We start from the raw sequence: 22401 nt of genomic DNA on the forward strand, positions 1-22401 counted from the left end.
TCTGTATTCAGGAGAAAAATATTCTGTATTATGCATAAAGCTTTTTAAGTTAACTAAGCTTACCAGAGACATTATGTCACCTTCACAACCACATTTTAGAAGTTACTTGCTCTGAAAAAGCTGACTCTCAGCATACAAAGTCCTAGGCTAGCAACTGGCAACCACGTTCCTCTTCATTACAATTTTAGAAAGCCATAAAGACTTACATCTGAAAAAGAATTAAAATGAAACAGAGCCTTGTGACAAAAACATCTCTTCATAGTAAACTAAGTGTTTTCAAAGTTACTTATTCAAGCAACTAGTATAAACCAGGAGTAACCCAGAACTCCAAGTACAACAGAAAAAAACCCCATAATTGCAGTTAAAAACCCCCACAAAAGGCAGGTATTCAAACATAGACAGGGAAATAAACACTTTGCCTGCCTGTTACATGTTCCCTAATTCCAACCTACACTGCTCCAATGCCATTTTTACTACTCCTTACTTCTATTACTCCCCAGCCCTTTTTCAAATTAATAGAATATCTACACCTTTTTCTCCCCCAAGGGCTAGGAGGAAAGCTACTTATCTTTTCTCCCTGTTCAGAAGATGTTTCCCCACTACCAAAACACTTTACTATTTATGTATGCCATCTATGAGATATGAAATCAAAGAACTGGAAATCCTTCCTTTTCACCATAACTTGAATACTTCAAAGGAGCACAGTAGGAGCACTTCTCCAATTAACATTTACCCAGCACATTCCACCTCCTCATTCCCTTAACACGTCTGAGTCACAACCACCAGCTCAAGTGACTGGGAATAAACCTACTAAAGCGATGATTTATAAAGTTACATTAATTTGACACATAACTTCACAGAAGCTTGCATCTGGGAAGCCAGAGATTCCTCCCGAAACAAGGGATTTTGTTTAAGCCAGAAGAGACCTGTAGAGTGATGCAGCATCTTGTAGAGAGTCCACTGATGGAGTATTAAAACAAAACAGAAGCTTTCACAGAAACAAGCTCTTGTATTAGATTTAGTCTTTAGAGATCTTTAAATGTTATCAGATCATTTAGAGTCTCTCCCCTTTTCCAGCAGAATTACTGTTCTTTTCTAGGAAAATAAAAAATGAACTCATTTCCCTCAAAGCAAAACCAGGACAGAATATTGCTCTCCTCCTTCTCATGATTTGTACCTTCTCTGCCCATTTCTTATTCAAAGTCAAAGCCTGGTCAATAAAATAACCCCCCAAATCAGGACCTTGCAGACGGGAAGAGTTCTGCATACCTGGCCGGCTGGGTTTGTGCTATGCACACGTTCTGTCAAACTCCACCTGGTGGATAATCTTTAAAAAGCCTAGGAAATAAACTTAAAAAGGCTTTAGCTCCACCAGGATTGATATAGCACTCAGATACTAGGATAAAACTTATATTTGGTTGCATCCTTTCTGTTTCTCCCCAACTCTATGAGTGCTACAATCAAGCAAAATCTCTGGGCAGGTATTTTTTCTAAACCTCTCATATTAATGGGTCATAGTTGCAATTAATATCAATTTCTGGTAATGCAGTTATAGACAGGAAAAGTCACAGCCCCATGCACAGCTAAAGAGAAAATTACTCTTCTTGCTCTACAGCCTGTGACATGGAAAAGTGGAAAGTAATGTGTAAATGTAATTTTCAACTAGCATTTAGATAAAAATTTAGATTAATTATTCAAATCTCTTACAGTAACTTTTTACCCATACTTCCCAACTCATAAAAAACATAATAATTTGTATCTTTGTATGTGCTGATAGTTTCTCTTCCAGGATGTCTCATAAATACATCTGCTACCATTCTTTACTTTTATAATACACTGTTATTTATTATGATCTACTGTCCTTCAGAAATAATTAGAAAATGCATTCAAGACATGTGAACCATACCTGGAGCAGCCTGTGATACTGAAATGCTGAAAGAGGCATTATTTTTGAAAATAGTAAGTTTTTTAAACAGTTGAGAGTTGAATTGCTCTCTCAAAGACTTGAGAGAGCAAACTGCTCAACTATTTATCTAGAAAGAAAAAATTAACACCATTTCACACAGATAATGCTGTGGCACGGTAAAAAAACCCTATTGCACATACTTTATTATCATTTCAGGATGTCATCACTAAATAAGCACAAGTGAGGACTGTCTGCAATTAAAACTTTTATAGAAGTTTCAGGACAATTATTATTTCCGAAGAACAACTATTTTTTTCCTTTTTTAAGAAGTCCTTCTATTTTTGCCAGATCTCCAAATGAAACTGTTGCAGAACCTCGCTGGGCTGGTTTTGCCTAGGGAAAAAAAATAAACAAACATATAGGGCTAATTTTAAACAAAAATGTTTCGTAAAAAGCTTTTAAAAGATCACTTATTTAAATTATTTTCAAAGAGAAAATAAGAGCTTCACATTACCTGTGACTCATGGTATTTCCAGCCAATCATGTAGTAGATCTGAAAGGTGGCAGGTACAGAGCCATTGCTGTTTCCATACATTTCTGTTAGGGCAGGAAGGAGAGAGAGAAGGCACAGGCCGTCAGCTCTAGGAAACACTCAGTTCTCAGAACATCATATTCATCATAATGACTCCTGGTGAAAGATTTGGGACAATAAAAATATCTCATACTGGTGCATCAATACAGTTCAAATCCTGGCATTATAATTAAGGTAAAAAATAGCTTATGATAATGGCATTCTGTTCTGAAGTATTTGGGGTTTTTGGTTTTGCTTTGGGCTTGCTTAGGTTTTTGGGTTTTTTTTTTACATAAAGGTCATAAAAAAAGACACAGAAAAAAAAAGTTCTTAAAGCCATTTTAGATGAACTCATTACTCTCAAATACTGACCTTGGTATATTGCAGCAGCTGCCAGCATCGTCTCCCTGTGTAACAGAGGTTTTCTATTCCAAGAGCAATTACTCTCCCCCATACCTAAAAATATGTTTTAGCTTTAAGAAAAAGAAGATATTGCACATGCCATGAGTTAAGTGCCATGCACTAAGGACAGATTCTTACAAAACCAAAGTACAGAATCCTCTGCTATTCACTGTAATAAGAGAGAAGTAAGAGAGATCTGTAGGAAGACAGAACATACTACAGATCATTAAGTGAATTTCTTAGGTGTAAGAATCCAGAACTTTTAATTCCTGTGCTTTGCAATTTACAGTTTGCATTGCTAGGAATCATTTCAAATTATTACCTGAGTCCTTGAACATTTAGGCTTTTAAGTAGAACTGATTTTAAGAGTGAGTAGAAAGGGTTTATTCAGACACATGACTGTACTGTTTTAATAGATAACCATTAAAATTACTAGTCCAAGAGATTTAAAACACAAAATGAAGTAACCACAATTCTAATCTTTTTAATCACTTACTGCATCTGAATGTTTCTGCTCAGAATAAAAGCTGCCTTTCCATTAAGGAATTACTCCACACAGCAGTCGATCCAGATAAGAAATGCCCTGAGTTGCTGTCAGTAACAACAGACTGCATGTGAATGACTGCTTTACAAACCATGACAAATGCAATCAGAGTATTAACAAAATCGTTACTCAACTGTTTGCTGTTCCTCAGCACATTCCAAATTAAGGATGTATTTACTCTCATTCCAAAGCAGTTTGCTGATTGCCCTGGTAATTAGAAAGGCTCACAGGATAAGTCAGTGTGTGGGACATGGGCTTCTGTTTCCCTTTAAGGGCTTTTCTGCACCTTACACTGAACAGGCTCATGCAGAACGGGAACCCCAGGGAAGCAGAACATTCACGGAAGACCACGAAGTAGCAAATCTTTGACTCGTGCTTCCCAACACAAATCTCCTGACAGGCATAATCTCCTGACTCACTAGATAGCAGGACAAAAAACTAATGCTTCCCCTGTTGCAATAAGATTTATGTGTATTTTTTTAATAAAGAAATTCTTTGTGATGAAGATGGTGAACCACTGGCTCAGGTTGCTAAGAGAGGTGGTGGATGATCCACACCTGGAAACATCCAAGACCAGGTGTGATGGAGCTCTGAGCAACCTGATCTAGTTCAAGATGTCCCTGCTCACTGCAGAGTTGGACTAGATGGCCTTTAAAGGTTCTTTCCAACCCACACTAGTCTACGATTTGGAGTTAAGAAACACACAGTAAAATAGTTCCGTGTCTGGTCCACTGATACGGAAAACATTTATGTTTCCACATAGAATATACTTGCCTTGTAAGTCTTCCATAACCTCAAATAACCCTGGGTAGTTCACTTGGATTTCATCAGTATCCTAGAAGAATTGAGAAGTTCAATTTTAGAGCATATCAAACTAAACCAACAGCATTATTTCAACCTTGCTGTACTACCAAACTATTTCCTGCCCGTGGCAGGAGGGGTGGAACTAGATGATTTCTAAGGTCCCTTCTAACCCAAACCATTCTACAATTCTATTAATCTGCCTCTTCTGCTCAAATCATGTATTCCTAGGAAGCATGTACTATTTTAACATTTCTAAAAAGTTTTGCTTAGTAGCCCAAACACAATCAAATTTTAATTTAAATGCCATTATTTTCTTCTTGGTTTTAGAAGAAAGAGCAAGTGTCTATAATTTTTTCATGCAGGTCTAACATTCTCTGACATTTCTCCAAGAAAACCATCCAAATTCTACTGGGCCATGAGCCAAAGATACACTTCAGTGTACACTACAGTTGGTTCCATTAATTACCACATAGTCAAAAGCAGTGGCAGTCCAGGCTATTTGTGCAGCCCGTTCAGCGAGGTGCAGAAGGAAGCAGTATGTTATTACCACATTAGCAAACACTGATTTTCATACTCCAGCAGCTCTGAAACTCTGGATTGCTCTCCTTGATGATTCTCTTACTTATAATTACCACAGTGAGGGTGTTAAAGCCAGCCCTGGAGAGCAGATGTCCCAGATCGGCGACAGCAGTGAAGGGTGACACGTGAGGAGAGAAGCCCCCTTCCCTCTCCAGCTCTGCCAGCTGCAGGGAGCAGCGCAGCTCGTACAGAGTGTCCCCCCCAAACATGGCTCCGATGAACACTCCGTCGGGCTTCAGCACCTGGTGGATCTGCAACACACAAGCACACAGAGATTCACATTCTCTGAACCTGGGTGAAGCAGTGAGAGAAGCAAAGAATGATCGAAACAATTCTTATCTCATTTACTGCTGCTGTGCTGTCCACAAGTGGAATGCATTGTGGATTCTGGTGTGAGTGTTTTGATCCATTGGCCAACTGAATCCGTGTGTGTGTGTGTGTCGGGTCTTTCGGCTGACAGTCACAAGATGCAGTGCAGTTGAGTGCTTGGCAGATTCAGTTTAGATGAAATGTAATATAGTGCGTAGAATAATATAGTATAATAAAGTAATTAATTAGCCTTCTGATAAGATGGAGTCCTTCTCATCATGTCTCCCTGCCAAGGGGGTCGCCTTGTTTCCTAGACGTAACTAAGTGGTTCTTAGATTTTTTTATCTTAAAGAACTCAAAAGCAATCATTGTAAGGGCTGTGACAGACTTTTAATATTGACTGTATTCTGCAGGGCAAGCTATGACACAGCTTCTGGTCACACTGCAAAAAAATACTGTGGCTCGAGAGAGACTGTTTTCTATTTTTAAGAGGAAATCCTCAGAAATTACACTTACAGCCAGGAAACGTGGAACAAACCGTGGAAATTGAGGGTAAAACTATTTTCAGCACAATATTCTAAATTATTTACTTCTAAAAGCAGGGTAGATTAAGGTAAGTATGCTATTTACTTTTACTTTCTGAGAGCAGCAAAAGCACTTTTAATGGCTTGATTTAAGAGAAATGAAGACTTTAGTTTCCAGAACTGATCTCTGCACTTCTGAGACAATAGAGTAATGCCATTTTTATTATCTCTACTTATTATTCACTTGGCAAAACAGCAACATCATAATTCAAACACCAAGGCTGACAAGCTGCTTTCTGGTCTCATAAGCTGTAGCCCTCTTCCTAGTGAGAAGGCAAATAAATTCATGGTTTCTCGTTTCTTTAAGAGTTGGAAATGATCTCTGGTTTAGACATCCAAAAGAGCTTGATTATAGAACCAGGCTAACAAGACAGCAAGCATTCCCAACGCCTTTGAAAATAAAAAAAATTCAATAGTTTTTTAATGAAGTATTAATCAAGCTACCTTTTCTGTGCTAGTAAAAAAGCCTTTAATTGACAGATAAGAAAATCAGGCAGTTAAAGGCAGTTTCCACTAGTTAAAGACAACACAGGCGATCCTGAAAGCTGGCCAAGAAGCCAGCTCCCTTGCCATTGTGAGACAGTGTCAGTTATATTTACCGTGGGAGAAAGTATTTGACCCTCCACAGAATACTTAAACTCCAGTGAAAATTGTGTATTTCTTTCAAAGATTTTTTTATGATACTGAATGCATTTCAATTGATTTTTATTATTTCAGTAACAGTAGGGCAGTCCTATTCCTACCAACAGGACAGCACTGCAATGACTGATCAATTTGAAATAAATGAAAAAAGAGCAAACTAGTGAACATGTTCCTTGTTCTTGCACCACATTTTTGATTTGACTCAAGTTTACACCTGCAGGAAAGAGCTGAAATAATGCAAAATAACCAAAACTGTTAGTGAAAATATTTTTATGTCCTCAACAAGTATTTGCTTTATTCCAATATCAAAAAGTCTTGGTGAAATCTGTACTTCTAAATAAACAGCTGAGACATAAAAGCAACTCAAGCTGCATAAAGCAGCTCTGGAGCAGTGCGGTATTTTACTACAAATAGTAAGAGCTAGCAATTAAAATCAATAGCACTGCCTCAGGTGACATTAGTTACCATGATCTCAGCTGTGGAGAATCCAAATGTTGTACAAATACGTTGTTTCAGTTATTTATTCCGAATTGATCTGAGGGAGCAAATTAGTAGCAACATCAGCTAATGCTCCTCAAACTGCCAAAAGCATTGCAAAAATACTTGTGTGCAACATGAGCTGTGTGCCTCTTATTTAAAGAAGACCTGGAATTAGAGAGTGCTCTCAATGCAAGTAATGGCAAGTGCTATCTTAAGAGTATTAAAAAACAATTTCTTACCTCTTTGAAAGCTTTAGGAAGGTCATTCACCCAATGCAAACTGAAATAACAGAAGCGTACATTTTACAATTTCAGATTAAATCAAAATTAGGGAATGCCAATAACTACCTAATTAGCTAAGTAAGTTTCAGGAGCCAAAGCCACAAACTGATTCCTGAAGGTGCAACCATACTGAAACATCTGCTTGAAACTGATACCAAACAAGAACAGAAGTTTATGCATATAGCACTTCTTTTTGGTGAGAAAACACAGGTCCTGGAGACTCGTTTGTCAAAATGCAGGAAAGAGAGAAGCTCCAAGTGTTTTGAAGGAAATGCAACAAACAAAACAGGAAGAATTACCAGGACAGCAGTTTTTCCTAATGCATGCTCATATTAACTATGCAAGTACTTTTCTTATTGCTTTTTAGTGGACGAGTAGTCTTTGTTGGATTTATTTTCTTAAAGCTACTCAGAAAAGAACATTATTAACAACTTAAATAAATTATGAATACATACCTTAAGCTGCTGACAACAAGATCAAAGGTATCTTCTTTGAAAGGAAGGAATTCCTCATCAGCTACCACCCTGACCGTCGGGATTTCAGATTCTACAGCATTTTTCTAATGTTGGGTTGGAAGAAAAACAGCTCATCAAAACCTCGCTTCTTTTGCTTCCCTGTATTACAGAACTGAAGCACTTTAGCATCCAAAAAGCTACTTACTAAAGCATTCTCTGCGATATCAACTTGAATAAGTTTTTCAACTGTTTCCTGAAATAAAATTTTTAAAGTCTATTAAACACGTGAATTGTTTTGTAAATGGACATGAGTCATTTTTTGGCACTTAGACCTGTTTATAATAAATTACAAAGAATATTTCCCACTCTTGATAGAAGCTTTATTTTCCCCACCTGTTCCCAGGGAGGACAGCTGAGGCAGAAGCGGTTAACAGAAAACATATTCTGCAATTTTAGGCATAAGTTTAGTTAAACATAAACCACGTTTTAACAGCCAAGGAAGCACCTTTACTTACAGAGTGGCTCATGAATGGTAAACTGTTAATGGCTCCAAAGCCTCCATAATGACACTTCCCTTTAACAAATAACTGAGGCCAATGGATTCACCAAAAAACCAGGGATATTCCTACCCAAAACCAAAAGTTAACTGTATCATAACAGATAAATTCCCTTGCACATTTGTCCAGTTTTCTGCAGCAATAAATGAAGAACAGCCTGCACAACCTGCAGCTTTGAGCTATAACTACAGTATAGGGGTAGGGGGGAAGATTTACCTCATCAAGACTCAGCTGATTGTCTCAAGTTGTAACAGAGCCCTATTTGAAAGGGAGGCACGCATATGAACCCCCTTTAAACACTTTTAAGTATGAAGAGACAGTACCTTGGTTAAGTGCTGAGCTATGTAACCTCTTCCAGAGCCAACGTCCAAAGCCAGAGGAAACGTTCTAAAGGATAAGATCAGCGATACAGAACATAACCAAGTCTTAAAACATTTTTAATTTTAGACTATTTTAAGTTTCCCCTGCTAATCTCTAAGGGCCTTATTGAACTCAGCCCACCGAGCATCCTTTGGTAGTACGTGGGGGAAAGGCGCCCTGCATCCAGCGATCTCCCCAGGGGTCCCATTCCCTGGGGATGAGGGGAGGGCTCGGGACACGGCTCGGGGCTCACCTGGTGATGTCAAACACCCGGTCCGCGATCCTGCCGCCGACCTGGGGGGAGAGCCGGCGGTCAGAACCACAGGATCAACGAGGCTGGAAAAGACCCCTGAGATCATCAAGCACAACCAATCCGTAACCGGCAGCTTGTCAGCTGCGAGAGACGGTTACTCACTTGTCGTAATTTAGAAAGGTTTGTTAAACCTCATCAAAAATACAGCAGAAGACAGAACAGAGAAAAAGGTTACTGCGCCGGGAGCAAGGGGTTTTCCCCACCATGTGCTCACCCACACAATGGAGGTTTCGCCTTTTAACCCTCTAACCCCTCCCAAAGTTCTGTCCATCGACCCCTTCTTCGCTGTCCAGGAGTGGAGATCTTTTCCTCAAATGTCACCCTGATTTTTTAGGATTTTCTAAGCCTTCTGATGTTTATATTCTTGTAACGAACTTTCTCACACACTTTCTGTAAATAACTTATTGTTTTGAATTCTTTTATGGAGGAAGAGGAGTTTGATGGACTGTTGGTTTGTCCAGTGTCACTGGAGAGGTGGCACCGTCACCCTCCAATCCACTGTCGCTTTTGGAAATCCATAAATGTTAGAGTCAGAAAATAAACTTCCCTTTTTTCACCTTGAGAACAGCAGTGTGTGTGCATCGTGTTGTTTCGTGTCCTATAGTGACATTCAAATCCTGACTGGAGGCCAGATGTCACCAGTGACAAGCCAGCCCTCCCCGATGTCCCAACATCAGCTGTCCCATGATAACCAGGCAAGGGGGTACAACATAACTATAAATGTATACAACTTTTCTTAACCTATATACATGCTATTTGTCTGTTAATTGTGAGAGTCAGCCATCGCATTACTCATCTATCACATCAACTTAACCATGGCACTGAGTGCCGCGTCCAGTCTTTCCTTAAACACCTCCAGGGACGGTGATTCCACCACCTCCCTGGGCAGCCCATTCCAATGTCAGATCACTCTTTTCTGTGAAGAAATTCCTAATGTCCAACCTAAACTACCCCTGGCAAAGCTGGAGACGATGTCTTCTTAGCCGGCTGTCGAGGAAAAGAGACCGACCTCCACCTGGCTACAAGCTCCATCCAGGGAGTTGTAGAGAGTGAGAAGGCGACCTCTGAACCTTCTTTTCTCCAGGCTGAACACCCCAGCTCTCTCAGAGGCCTCGTGCTCCAGCCCCGCTGCCCTCTGGACCTGCTCCAGCCTCTCAATATTGTCCCTGAGCGGCGGGGCCCAGCACTGGCCACAGCACTCGAGGTGTCACCGACATACCTCATGACAAATCCTTTTGTTTGGGATTTCTTCTCCTGAGAAGATGAGAGGTCTCAGGAACAAAAGGTACACAATGATTATTTGTCCCTGTGGAATGCAACAGGTGGATTTGGGATGGGTCTCATGCGGTTGTTTCTAATTAATGGCCAATCACAGTCCAGCTGTCCAGACTGTCTCGGTCAGTCACAAGACTTTGTTATTCATTCCTTTTTATTCTTGTCTCGTCTTCTGATGATTCTTTTCTCTCTATTCTTCTAGTATAGTTTTAGTTCAGCACTTTTAACATAATATATATCATAACATAACAAATCCGCCGTCTAAAAAATGAAATCAAGACTCTCATCTCTTCCCTCATCCTGGCTGCCCCACAAAACCACACTCGAGGTGACCCCGGCCCCGTGCCCGCACCTCCTCCCGCAGGTAATCGCACTTGGCGGGCTCGGCCTGCAGCGCCGCCCAGTTCTTCTGCTTCCGCTTCAGCCGGCGGTCGAACGGGTTCAGCGCGCCCGAGCCCGCCGCTGGAGGAGGAGAAGGCGAAGCGGCGCTGCTGGCGGCGGCCCTTGCGGGCAGCGCCCAGAGCGAGCGGCACCATCGCGCCCTCAGCGCCGGCCGCGCCAGCCCCCTCATGGCTCGGCCCCGCGCGCCGCTCCGCGCCTGCGCCCTGCGCCCTGCGGGGAGCCGTGTCCCGCCGCGGCCGCCGTAGCGCCGCCGGAAGTGGTGGCCGCAGCGTGCGGGCAGCGCCGTGAGGGAGCGGAGGGCGCCGGGCACGGTCGGTGCGAGCGGAGCGTCCTCGGGGCTGCTCCCTGCGGGCGCCGGGCACGGTCGGTGCGAGCGGAGCGTCCTCGGGGCCGCTCCCTGCGGGCGCCGGGCACGGTCGGTGCGAGCGGAGCGTCCTCGGGGCCGCTCTCTGCGGGCGCCGGGCACGGTCGGTGGGAGCGGAGCGTCCTCGGGGCTGCTCCCTGCGGTCGCCGGGCACGGTCGGTGTGGGGGCTGAAGTTGTCTTGGTGCTGCTGTAGCTGCGGGTTAATCTCGCCGAAGGTCCCGTGCGTGGGGCTGGTGAGGGGTGTGTCTGCAGCCCAGGGGTAGCTCTTATCGCAGGATCACAGAATGGCCTGGGTTGAAAGGGATCTTAAGCATAGTCTTGTTCGAAACCCTCTCCTATGGGTAAGGGCACCTTCCACCAGGCCACGTTGCTCAGAGCCCCATCCAACGTGGCCTTGGACACTTCCAGGGATGAGGCATCCACAGCTTCTCCGGGCAACCTGTGCCAGTGCCTCAGCACCCTCACAGGGAAAAATTTTTTTCTTCCTGTCTAATCTAAACCTACCTTCTAATAGGTTGAAGCCATTCCCCTTTGTCCTGTTACTCCAGCCCCTTGTAAATAGTCTTTCTACGTGTTTCTTGTAGTCTCCCTTCAGATGGACGGCCACAGTTAGGTCTCCTGAAGCTTTCTCTTCTCCAGGCTGAACAATTTCAATTCTCTCAGTCTCTTCTCATAGGAGAGGAACCCATGTTATCTTGGTTGTCTCTGGACTTGCTCCAACAGCTCCTGTTCTTCCTGTGTTGGGACCCCAGATCTGGACACAGCCCTTTAGGTGGGCTCTCACCCGGGCAGAGCAGAGGTGCAGAATTCCTTCCTCACCTGCTGTCCGTGGAGCTTTGGATGCAGCCCAGGGCGCGGGGATTTCTGGGCTCCCAGCGCAGCTGACAAAGCAAAGATTTGTAGCTGACACTGTGGTAGGTACAGGATTGTTTGTGGCTTGTTTGAATCTGCTGCTGCACCAAAGCCAGCAGGGTGCTGGGTTCCCTCAGCCAGACATCACCAGCAGGGATAAAGAAGTCACACGGTGCTTGTCAGGCCACATCTGTGTTCAGTTTTGGTTCCTGTTGGACAGAAAAGATGTGGACAGGCTGGAGAGGGTCCAGAGAAGGGCCACAAGGATGGTCAAAGGACTGGGAAGCTGCCGTGTGAGGAAGGGCAGAGAGAGCCAGTTTTGTTCCACCTTGAGGAAAGAAGGCTCGGGGAGACCTTATCCTTACCTTCCAGGGTTTAAAAGGTGGCTACAGAGAAGTTGGAGACTGTGTTTTCCAAGAAATCACAAGCAAAAGACAAGGGGTAATAGGTACAAGTTATTCCTGGAGAGATTTCATTTAGATACAAGAGGAAAATCTTCCTCAACGAGAACATTCAACCACTGGAAAAATCTCCCCAGGGAAGTGGATTCCTGTGGAAACCCAGGGCACTGGGAATATTTCTCTGTCTGCTCTGGTGTGCCCTGACCCCCAGGGGAGCACTGACTTTGACCCTCATTCATTCAGAAAGTTTCCTAGACTTCAGGATAGACTGGAATCCACAAGAGTGTGAAATAGATTATAGAGAGTAGTGGAGGTGCATCACTTGGTGAGAAATTCAGGCTGTGGGATTTCCAGTATGTTGTGGATGGAAGCAAGATGGAGGGCAGGGTGTCATCCTGGGTTTCTTCTTCATGCTGCTTCTTCCTCCTTCTCCATGGGTTTGGGTGGCATTTTGTAATTGGGCAGAAAAGTCCCCATTGTGGGCTGTGTGGGATCAGTTATTGGGTTAAAAGGGAAAAGAATCCAGGTGTCAGTTCTTAATTGGAGAGTTTAGTCTTAAAAGACCTTGTAACAAGAGATTACTGGCCATTTTGTGCCTTGCTGCTGAACTCATGGTTGTGAGACTGTTTTACTGATAAGAAATAATAAACACCTGAGTATGAACATGAAATTATCATCTCAAGTGCCTTCAATGCAGACCCAGAGAAATCAATAGATTCCCACTTAAAAGATTTGGCTGGACAGAGTGCTGGGCCATCTTGAATATTCAATGCTTTTGCAAAGAAATGTTGGGGTAGGGAATCTTTGAGGTCCCTTCCAATCAGGTGGCGTGTGATGCTATGAAATTGCCATGTGTGCTTTGGAAAGAACTTCTTAGCTATAGGTTAGAAATCCAACTTTGTTTAATCCTTGGGGTTTTTTTCATGTAAGTATCTAAATCTATGTTAATTAGTTAAGGTTTCTTTTTCATCAGAAATGTTTGGGGTTTTTTTCCATATTGTAGATGTCCAAATCTTCAAAAATGGCATCGAAAATGTCAGCCCAGGAAGAAATACTGAGCGATGGCCGGTTCAGCTGCGTTGCAAGGGATCCCAGGTTCTGGGAGATGCCTGAAAAGGAACGTAAAGTCAAGATTGACAAGCGATTCCGAGCCATGTTCCACGACAAGAAGTTCAAGCTGAGGTACACAGTGGATAAAAGAGGTCGCCCCGTTAACTACACCTCTACAGAGAACCTCAGGAAGTTTTATGCCTTGTCGGAATCTGACTCTGATCTTTCAGAAGGTGATAGTAAAGAAGTCACGGTAAAGAAAAAAAAGAAAAAGAAAGCTAAGGGTAAAGGAGAAGGAGATTCTGCAAAGGCCCCTGCTGGTGGCCTCCCGAAGGAGGAGAGCAAAAAAACCCAACAAGGGGTGGACCAAACATCTGAAGCGGTGACTAAACTAAATGACCTTAAAAAAGAAGGACAAAAAAGTAAATCTAAGTTGAGCTTGAAAGAGGACTCGCAGAAACCTGCGGTGGAAGGTGATGGCTCTCAGGGAAACAAGGGCCTTTCACCCAAAGGGGAGAACAAGCAAGGAGGTGTGTCAGGGGGAAAATCTATTTCAATTCAAAACAAGGACAAGTCTTCACAAGGAAGTGGCACCAAGTCAGTCAAAGCTCCCAGGAGGGACCACTCCCTAGGAGAGAAAATAAAAGAATCAGGTTAGTTGTTCAAATAACAAGAAGAATTCAGTTGTATTCATTTGGATGTCAATGCTTTTGTTTTATCCATGGAAGATATTTTGCAAGATTAGTTATAAAACAGCTGGCTGATTCAGATTCAGTGCTGCTGAAGGACTGGAGTTGGTCAGCTCTGTACAGAATCAGTTCTGATTCTTCAGCAAGATTGTGAATATCCCTGTCCTTTTAATTGTTAGAGCTGAAATTGTTGGTTAGTTAGGAAAGTAAAATTTATAACAGCATACACACTGCTGTGTTTATCAAACTGAACAGCAGATATATGAACTGATGCCATGAAGGCTCACCACAACTTGTGGACTGAAATTGTTAACATGGCAGCACTGAGCCATTAATATTAGGGGGGATTAGAAAGAACAGGTAGCTTGAAGAAAAACTTTATTTGTATTGCTTGTGCGTGTGTATAGCCTCCATTATTAAATAGATTTTTAAATATATAAATAAAATAGCAGAATATTTAATTACAGTTGTGATTGATTGTACAATTCTGGGCCTAAAGAGTAATTAAATTACATTAGACCAGACCAGGCAAACAAAAGAGGAAACGCTGATGTTTTCTGTTACTTGCTCCTGCATCGTTACACCTTTCAGGAGTCCTGTTAATAGGTATGAAAAAGCCCTGTTTTTTAAAGGGTCATGTGTAATTCTAACATAAAAATGTGTCTAATGTTTATCTTTCTGTGCTCAGACATCTGTGACCGAAGTGTAAAATGTAAAAGCCAGTTAGAGGAAGAAACCTCTTCAAGTGAAGATGCAGCATTGGAAGAAGAGGAATCAGAAGATGGTGGAGAAACAGGCGAGGAAGAGGAGCCAGAAGATGATGGGGAAATGGATGAAGATGACAGTGATTCAGAAGATGATGAAGAAAGTGATAGTGGGCCTGATCTAGCCAGAGGCATAGGGAACATTGACACGAGCTCAGAGGATGATGAGGATTTAAACGAGCTGTTCCCAAAGGAGCCAGAGATCGAGCACTCGTGGCGCGAGCTGGATAAAGACGCCCCTCGTGGAGATGAGGTAACAACACTCTGTGTGTGAAAAGTTGCTCTGTGACAAACTCAGAAATGTTATCAGTTCATTATAGACCATCATCTGTGGAACAGGTTGTGGAAGTATTTTTCATAAAGGCTTTTCAGCTTTTAGTGACAGAATGGAAGTGGTAATTAAAATGTCTGAGAGACTTAATGAGAGACTTGCAGTTTTCACTGGTATCTCCTCTTCCCCTGAGCACACTTACCTGTGCTTGTGAATGAGCTTTCTGCAGGTGAAAGGACTAACAAAATTGAGCCTTTCAGTAATTGCAGAATTTAAATAGTACTGCTTTTGTTCATTACTAATTTTTGTCACTTTTCAAAAATTTAGTTATTTAACTCACACTTTAAGAAATTAAGGCATCATGAGACAGTGAAATAGGACTTAACAGCTAGCACAGTCAGTGTGTAAAGAAATCACAGTACTCTAGTGCTGTCACAATGGTGGTAGTGGTTGCTCCTGAGACTAACAGAGTTTGATGATAACAAAATCCAAAGCAATGATGTTGTTGCTGCAGTTCTAAATCTGTAGTTAGTGCAGGCCATTCTGTGGTGCTTCACTATTTATGTCCTTTTTATGTGCTCTGGAAATTGATACTTCTCATCTTTACTACTTCAAGTGATAAAAAGTCACGATGACAATGCTACTTTTAGTTTTTTCAGCAAAGTATATTCCTGACTGTGAACTTTACCACTGAGTTCTGCTAGAGAATTGTGTATTCCTCACAACAGTCAACAATTAAACCTATGAATTTTATGTTCTTTCAGGTTACAAGTAGATTGGCTGTTTGTAATATGGATTGGGATAGGTTGAAGGCTAAGGATTTGTTGGCTCTGTTTAATTCTTTCACACCCAAAGGAGGAACAGTGTTTTCTGTTAAGGTAAGAACTGGTTTCTAAAAGGAGTGCTGACTTTCACTGTTAAAAAAAATAGACTACAAAATAAGAAGCAAGACAGTAATGTGTAGAACCAAAAGAAATATTAATGTGTTTAAAGAGAAACTATGTTGTCATTTAAGTTGCTGTAACAGGCGTGTATTTGGCAGAGTTAGAGGCCAAATCCATTGACTTCTTGTATTTATGAGGCTGGCCCTCAGTGCTGGTTTTCTCTAGTAGGGGGAGGCTACATTTCCTTGATTAGTTTAATATTCAGTGGTCTGTGTGGCAGACAACCCAACCTTAGACCCAGCCTTAGACCCTACTAAGAAATTGCTTGTATTCTGGCCAGTTAAGTTATGTTTTTCCATTATTTGTGTCTGCCTCAGCTCTCTGAGAAATTTTAATCAGATACCTCTTTGTGAAAAGGGTCACAATGTACAATGAACAAAGTCAGTTGTTCTTCATCTGCCTCAAAATTCCTAGCAGACAGTTGGGTTACTCTACTGTCTTTTCTATAAGTTAAAATTAGGAAGCTATTTAAGTTTATGGAATTGATCCCTTTACTGATCCTAAATAAAAACTGTGAAGTGTAAAAACCTGGAGAGAGATTTTTTTTTTCTTAGCTAGTGTACATTACACCACAGTTAAGAATTTAGTTTTGTGTTGTTGTATTTGTAGATTTATCCTTCAGAGTTTGGAAAAGAGAGATTGAAAGAGGAAGAACAAAAAGGACCTGTGGAACTGTTTGATCTTCCAGAGAATACCACAGAGGATGATGGGTATTAATTAGAATTTTGTCTTCAAGCGAGAGATAGAATATGTTTAATTCTTAGTGGAAATCCCAATCAACTCCTGTTTCCAGGAGTTCATATGTGGTAGTGTCCTGTGGACACCTTAATTTTTTCAAAGGTTTTTTTCAAAGGTTATTTTACAACAGGCACTGGTTCATTATCAGTGCATTTAATAAATGCATGATGATGAAACTTGAGAAGATTTGCTTTTTGATGTGAGTTCAAAATTTTATGATGTAGCTCATTGGAATAATCAATGGAACAAATACGTGCGTAGCTTAAAAACCAGCATTTCTCCTCTACAAATTGCCATTTGTGCAGTAAACTCCCTTTAGTGCTCACTGTCAATCAAAATCCTTACCTGTGAATCAACAGGGACCTTAGTCCAAGAATTCCCAGACTGAGATTTCTTGCGTGCCACCAGCAACAGCCCTGGCCTCCTAGGCTGAGTGCCTCAGTCCTGCCATTGTCCTGGCTTCTTCAGACATGTCTTCTTTGTCTTTTTTTAGCTTTTGTTCGAGGTTTTGCTTTAATATTTTTCCAGAATTTCCAGATGTTTGGCAGCCTGACTGGGGCCATATTTGTATCATGCATCCTGCTGGACTGCCCTGCATTTAGAAAATCTAGATGCTTCTGAAACAAGGGCAGATCCCTTTGAAGACGTTCTCTGGTGCATCAGGAGAGTGTAAGGTGGATGTCGATCATTTCTGAGGTCACCTGCATTGTGTTCATCAAGGTGCATCCTGAAGTGTTGGATTCACTGCTCAGTGGGCTTGAGAGCATCTGGAATCCAACACACAGAAATCCAGGTATCCCAGAGGTACCTTAGGGATACCTGTGTCCTTCAGATTCACTGAACCTCATCCCTGTGACCTTTCAGTGCAGTCGTGTACAAATTTTACAGTTAATAAAACTGTCTGAAATAGTCTTTTTACTTGAAGAAAACTCAGTACTGGTGGAACTTTGTGCCGTTAAACATTTAATCTTACAAGATCAGGAGAGTGGTTGATTGGTGCATGTTTTTAATGAGTTGAATTAAAAGATATTGTGAATAAAAAGCTGTTAAAGCCAGCTCACCTGACTGGTCTTTTCTCCACTTTTACAGGATTTACAGGGAAAAGCTGCGGGAGTACCAGTTTAAGCGACTGAAATACTTCTATGCAGTTGTGGAATGTGATTCTCCTGAAACAGCCAATAAAATTTATGAGGAATGTGATGGACTGGAATTTGAAAGTAGCTGTTCTTTCATAGACCTGAGGTAACTGCACTGGTGATATTTTTACACGTTGGGCCAGGGAGGGTGAATTAAAGGCAGTTCATAATAATTTGGAGTAAATATTATTTATTCTGTAACCAAAAAGAGATATGAAGATAAATTTGGCATCCAGTGAGTTGTTAGGTTTCCCTTTGCTTCCTCTTCTTTTTAACCATTTTTGGTGTAATATGGGAAGTTCAAGAGGATCTCTGCATAGAGAGTCTATTTTCAGAGAAGCCTGATAAAAAGTTCTGATTAAATCTTCAAGCTTTTGGTACAATTAAGTAAAGTGATAGGATTCAGAAAACCAAACTTTTTTCTTTTTCTCTCCCCAAGGGTCCAGAAGTGGATCTTTTTTGTGATTCCTTACCACAGAGCAAGATTATTGCTGCTGTTGTCATGAAGCTGCAATAGATGTGTTAGTCCTTGTGAATGAGCTGGATGCTCTGATATTTGAAAAGTCATGTTTGGGAAAGAAAGGATTTGAAATGATGATTTGGTTTATTGTTAGTATTTCCTTTTGTTGCAAAAGCCTCCTTTCATTCTAAGCAGAAAAGTTACTAAATCACAAAAAGTTGTGACAAAAGCCTTGTTTGTCTGCTGGGGTCTCTGTTATGGACGCCCTTGGAAGTCAGTGAAAGTTAAGGGTTTTCTGCTTTGAATCATATTCTAGAGAAACTCAGTTTGCTTTGAACCATTTTGGAGAAGACATCTTTGCTGAGGGAACATGTAACTTTTCATCATTTTAAACACTGATAATGTTTTACAACAAACACAGTTGTTTGAAAATCTCCAATGATTTTCCTAATCTTCTGCTTTGTTAAATTTTAATGTTGAATACTATTTATCAGATTACATTTGCAAACATTTTTAAAAAAATCACAAGTAATTTCTCAAGTAGTATATCAAGGGGTTTAGGTTTTTTTTAAACTAAGTTCTTCTTCAATTGTTACTTTTTAACTTTTTTTCCCTTACTAATTATAATTTTCAAGATGTACCAAGCTTTCCTAAAAGGTTTGGAATTTCTTATTCATCTATTTCTAAATCCTATTTTATTGACTTTTTTTCTTTTTCATTTTTAATATTAAACTTTCTGAAAAGATTGTTCTTAAAACAAAGAAAACCACCAAAAAAGGCACCCGTGACCCTGTTTATACCAGACTGAAAATGGAAATACTTTCCCAAAGAGGGTGTTGTTATGCACTGAAAACCTGTGGAACAGATCTGCAGAAGCCAGGCAGTAAATCTTACATGTGTGGAGTTCTTGTCCATATCTTTTGTTCCCTTTTCAGGCTTACCCCCTTTTTATTTTAGCTAATTCTTTCATGCTGATGTACCATACTCAGGAAAGCTTAGGCTGTTTATACTATGCAATTTCCCAGTGTATTTGAAGAATAACATGTTTTATTTGCCTTTAAGATTTATTCCAGATAATGTTACATTTGATGATAAGCCAAAAGATGTAGCCTCAGAAGTGAACATAGCTGCTTATAAGCCAAAGTACTTTACATCTGCTGCCATGGGAACATCAAAGGTATCTTTACAGTGTTTTTGTAATGCTTTTCTTATTTGTTTAGTTTTGCTGTCAGCTTATGAATGATATATGTGCTGGGGAAAAGATTCCTGATTATCTCCACCATTTTGAGATAAAGACATCAAACATATGAAAAGATTTAAGCATGCTATGGACCTACAAGTTGAAAACCCTGGTTTGGGTTTTAAAGGAGATTGTGCTTCTCTTTTACAAATTAAATACTGAATTTTGACCTCATTATATCTCTGTGACAAGTTGCACATAAAATTACTTGGTTATTTACAGTCAAATCCTTTAATTTGCCTAAAATGGATGTTAGTGTATAAATCAGAAAGAGCTTTTTTTGGTAGTAATGCCAGGCTTCAACAGTTGCTTCCCCTCCTTGTAGCAATTCATTCCTACTCTGTCCTGCTGAGAGCCAAAATTTCCATCTGGCCATGAAGTGAACCAGATTGGAGAAGTGATTAGTTGAGAAATAAGTTCCTTCTGCTGGATCGTGTTTCAGTCAGATCTGTTCCACGTTCTGGTCGAGGGTGCAGTTGCGCAAACGCTTTCATTGTCTCCACTGCAATCCGTGTGTGATTCCAGCAGTGAATTGCTGCTGGGAGAGGAAAAGAGAGGGGTTGGTGCCTGCTTCAGCTCCAGTATCTGTTGCCACAGAGGAAATTTGGCTTACAGAGGTTTTGTGTTGTGGGACCTGCTGTTACCATTCAGTGCACGAGATTTCTGCAGTTTTTCTTGTAGCTCAAACTCATTAAAACTGACTGTAGAATAAATTCTGAAATGTTATAATTAATTTCACGTTACTAATTGGTTATTCTAGTGAGTTATTCTAGACAGCATTACTAACAGGTAATTGAATGGAAAGTATAAAATAATTTTCCCTAAAAAGACAGTGTTACAGTGTTTAGTTTTAGTGTTCCAGCTTCTACAACTGGCATTCTTTCTTTCAAGGTAGATATCACATGGGATGAGACAGATCATGAGCGAGTAACATCACTCAGCAGAACTTTTAACAAAGAGGAGCTTCTCGACATGGATTTTCAAGCTTATTTGGCTTCATCAAGTGAAGAAGAGGAGGAACAGCAGCAAGGTACTTTGGTGATAAATATTGTACACAAAGTCATTGCCTGCAGGGTTTTGAATACAAATTATTTACGTATTTAAATGTCATATCTATAGAAAATGCTTTGAATGTCATCTTTTACAAGGACAATATTTGTTGTATAATGATTGTGCCCCTGAGCAGAATCTTTAAATAGTTCAGACTGTAAGGAACCTGAAAGACCATCTAGCTCCAGCACCCTGCCATTGGCAGGGACACCTTCCACTGGACTACAGCAACTGCTTTCTGATTAGGAGCTTGCACCTCTGAGTGGAAAATCATTTTCTTGCATTTTGTTTCTCCTCCTACACCCTTCTTTTTCAATTTTTTCAGGGTATCTTGACATCTCTTTGTCAAGTTTGGCAATACCTGCTTTTAATCTGTTCATTTCTGAGATAAATTATAGGCCCATAGAACTTGAAGTGTTTCCTTTTCAGAGGAAAAGTCCTAGTTTGAAATGCAAGGTGGATAATGAAAGAGCTTTCAAATGCTTTTTGATTCACATACTTCTTAAGAATATGAAAAGAATTTCATCTAACTTTGTATGGTACATGAGTCTTCTGCATATGGTGCAGCAATGTTTAAATTCCTGATTTAAATTGCTTGTTTTCATTCTAAAATTCATTCTGCTGTTAATAATATATACAGCCTAGATTACAAGGCAAATAAAATTTCATTAAATCTTAATTAGATCTTTCAAACAGATGTTAAAATTGATTTATACAACATTAAAGCAGGTTGCTGCAATCAGAGACGAGCTTGGAGCATGCAAAAAAACCATTACAGATTCTCCTGGTTATAGAGTTGGGAAATCGTGTGGCAGCAAACTCATCTTGGCATTATCTTGGCAGTGATAATGTCCACTTGTTTCTCACCTTACATGAAAACTCACAAACTGCACCATAATGCACTTTAGTTTCTCTAGCAATGCTTAGTGAAGTCTGTAAAGGGGACCAGGGGATGCAGAGTACAGCACTTACATCTTCTCTCAGGTCCAAGGCTACCAAGATGATAAAGATAAGCATCTGTGATAGGGTGGTGATGAAAGCAAATATTCATGTGAACAACACTGAAGGAATTTTAAAGAGGAAAGTTCCATTGCTGGGAAAGGAAAAAAAAAAAAAAAAGACCTTAAATAATCTCACCACACTAATAAATTTTAAATCTGGAAATACCTAGATTCAAATGATGTTTTGAAAAGTAAGTTGCTAATAGAGGAATTATGTTGTCATGTCTTTAATATGTTCCTGACATTTTATCCATTCAGTTATGTGATACAAAACAGGATTCCATCTGTCAGGGTTCCATCCAGCAGAATTACGTGGTGCTATGCACAAATGGGAAAAATCAATGTCAGCTGCTTGAATGGAAATGTAGGAGTCTGATAAGGAGGAAAAAATGTCCTGGACTTCTATTCATACTTTTCAAACTTATTAAAATGCTTTATTTTAAAAGGGTTTTTGTTGGCCTGTTCTAACATGTTTTTTCGTGGAGTTTTTCAACTTAAAATATGTGCATCATGAATGTTAGTATTACTGTTAAACAACAGCTCTGTAACATCAAGGATTTCAGTGACCTGGAACGTTGTGGTTCATAGCACAAAATTTCTCCTTTACATTGCTTCTGAATTTTCTCTTACTTGGGCACATTTATCCCAGTTAGGAAGTGTTTGTGGCATTCATCAAATCCAGCCCATAATTGCTGTTTTGACAGTGTGGACCAGTGATTTAGTGTATGGCATTTTAAATATGCTTCAAATTCAGCATTATGGGGTTTATGTCTAAGCTTTTAATCTGTTTTTTTTTTTTTAATCTTTACAAGAGCAACATCTTTTCTGCTCTTCTGCTTTGCACAGCACACAAATAGTAAAACAGACTCTATGATAAATACTTTTACAGGACTTTTTAAAATTAGCTGCTCTTGATAGAATCATGGAATCACGGAATATCCTGAGTTGGAAGGGACCCACGAGGATCATTGGGTCC

The 22401-nt window shown here is 40.5% G+C and overlaps 2 protein-coding genes across 5 annotated transcripts in view; one reads left to right on the forward strand and one right to left on the reverse strand.

Annotated features, from left to right (window-relative positions):
* Positions 1-2070: 2070 nt before the first annotated feature.
* NDUFAF5 (NADH:ubiquinone oxidoreductase complex assembly factor 5) lies at positions 2071-10657 on the reverse strand. The gene is made up of 11 exons (XM_038132696.1): positions 10415-10657; positions 8728-8768; positions 8438-8501; positions 7763-7810; positions 7558-7661; positions 7061-7100; positions 4860-5057; positions 4198-4258; positions 2850-2933; positions 2421-2503; positions 2071-2299 (listed from the first exon to the last, which is right to left on the reverse strand). The coding sequence occupies exons 1-11, from the start codon at positions 10631-10633 to the stop codon at positions 2213-2215; spliced, it is 1029 nt and encodes a 342-aa protein (XP_037988624.1). The 5' UTR covers positions 10634-10657; the 3' UTR covers positions 2071-2212.
* Positions 10658-10710: 53 nt separating this feature from the next.
* The window catches only part of ESF1 (ESF1 nucleolar pre-rRNA processing protein homolog), a 30141-nt gene continuing 18450 nt past the window's right edge, over positions 10711-22401 (forward strand). Inside the window, exons 1-8 of one of the 4 annotated variants that reach the window (XM_038132692.1) lie at positions 10711-10775; positions 13086-13785; positions 14510-14838; positions 15621-15734; positions 16410-16510; positions 17628-17780; positions 19197-19311; positions 20266-20404. In XM_038132692.1, the coding sequence (XP_037988620.1) occupies positions 13086-13785; positions 14510-14838; positions 15621-15734; positions 16410-16510; positions 17628-17780; positions 19197-19311; positions 20266-20404 (1651 nt within the window). In that variant the 5' untranslated portion in view covers positions 10711-10775. Of the gene's footprint in view, positions 10932-13085; positions 13786-14509; positions 14839-15620; positions 15735-16409; positions 16511-17627; positions 17781-19196; positions 19312-20265; positions 20405-22401 lie in introns of all 4 variants that reach the window. The other 3 variants (XM_038132694.1, XM_038132695.1, XM_038132693.1) reach the window with 3 other exon arrangements.

Source organism: Motacilla alba, chromosome 3, assembly GCF_015832195.1.
Source record: "Motacilla alba alba isolate MOTALB_02 chromosome 3, Motacilla_alba_V1.0_pri, whole genome shotgun sequence".
Classification (NCBI taxonomy): domain Eukaryota; kingdom Metazoa; phylum Chordata; class Aves; order Passeriformes; family Motacillidae; genus Motacilla; species Motacilla alba.

Bases quoted from the DNA above. Each gene is read 5' to 3' on its own strand.
- NDUFAF5 (XM_038132696.1), bottom strand. From the start codon at position 10,633: ATGAGGGGGCTGGCGCGGCCGGCGCTGAGGGCGCGATGGTGCCGCTCG. The intron at 8,769-10,414 runs GTGCGGGCACGG...CTCTCCCCCCAG, and splicing joins GCGATTACCTGCGGGAGGAG to GTCGGCGGCAGGATCGCGGA. The intron at 4,259-4,859 runs GTAATTATAAGT...CAATTCTTCTAG, and splicing joins GCTTTAACACCCTCACTGTG to GATACTGATGAAATCCAAGT.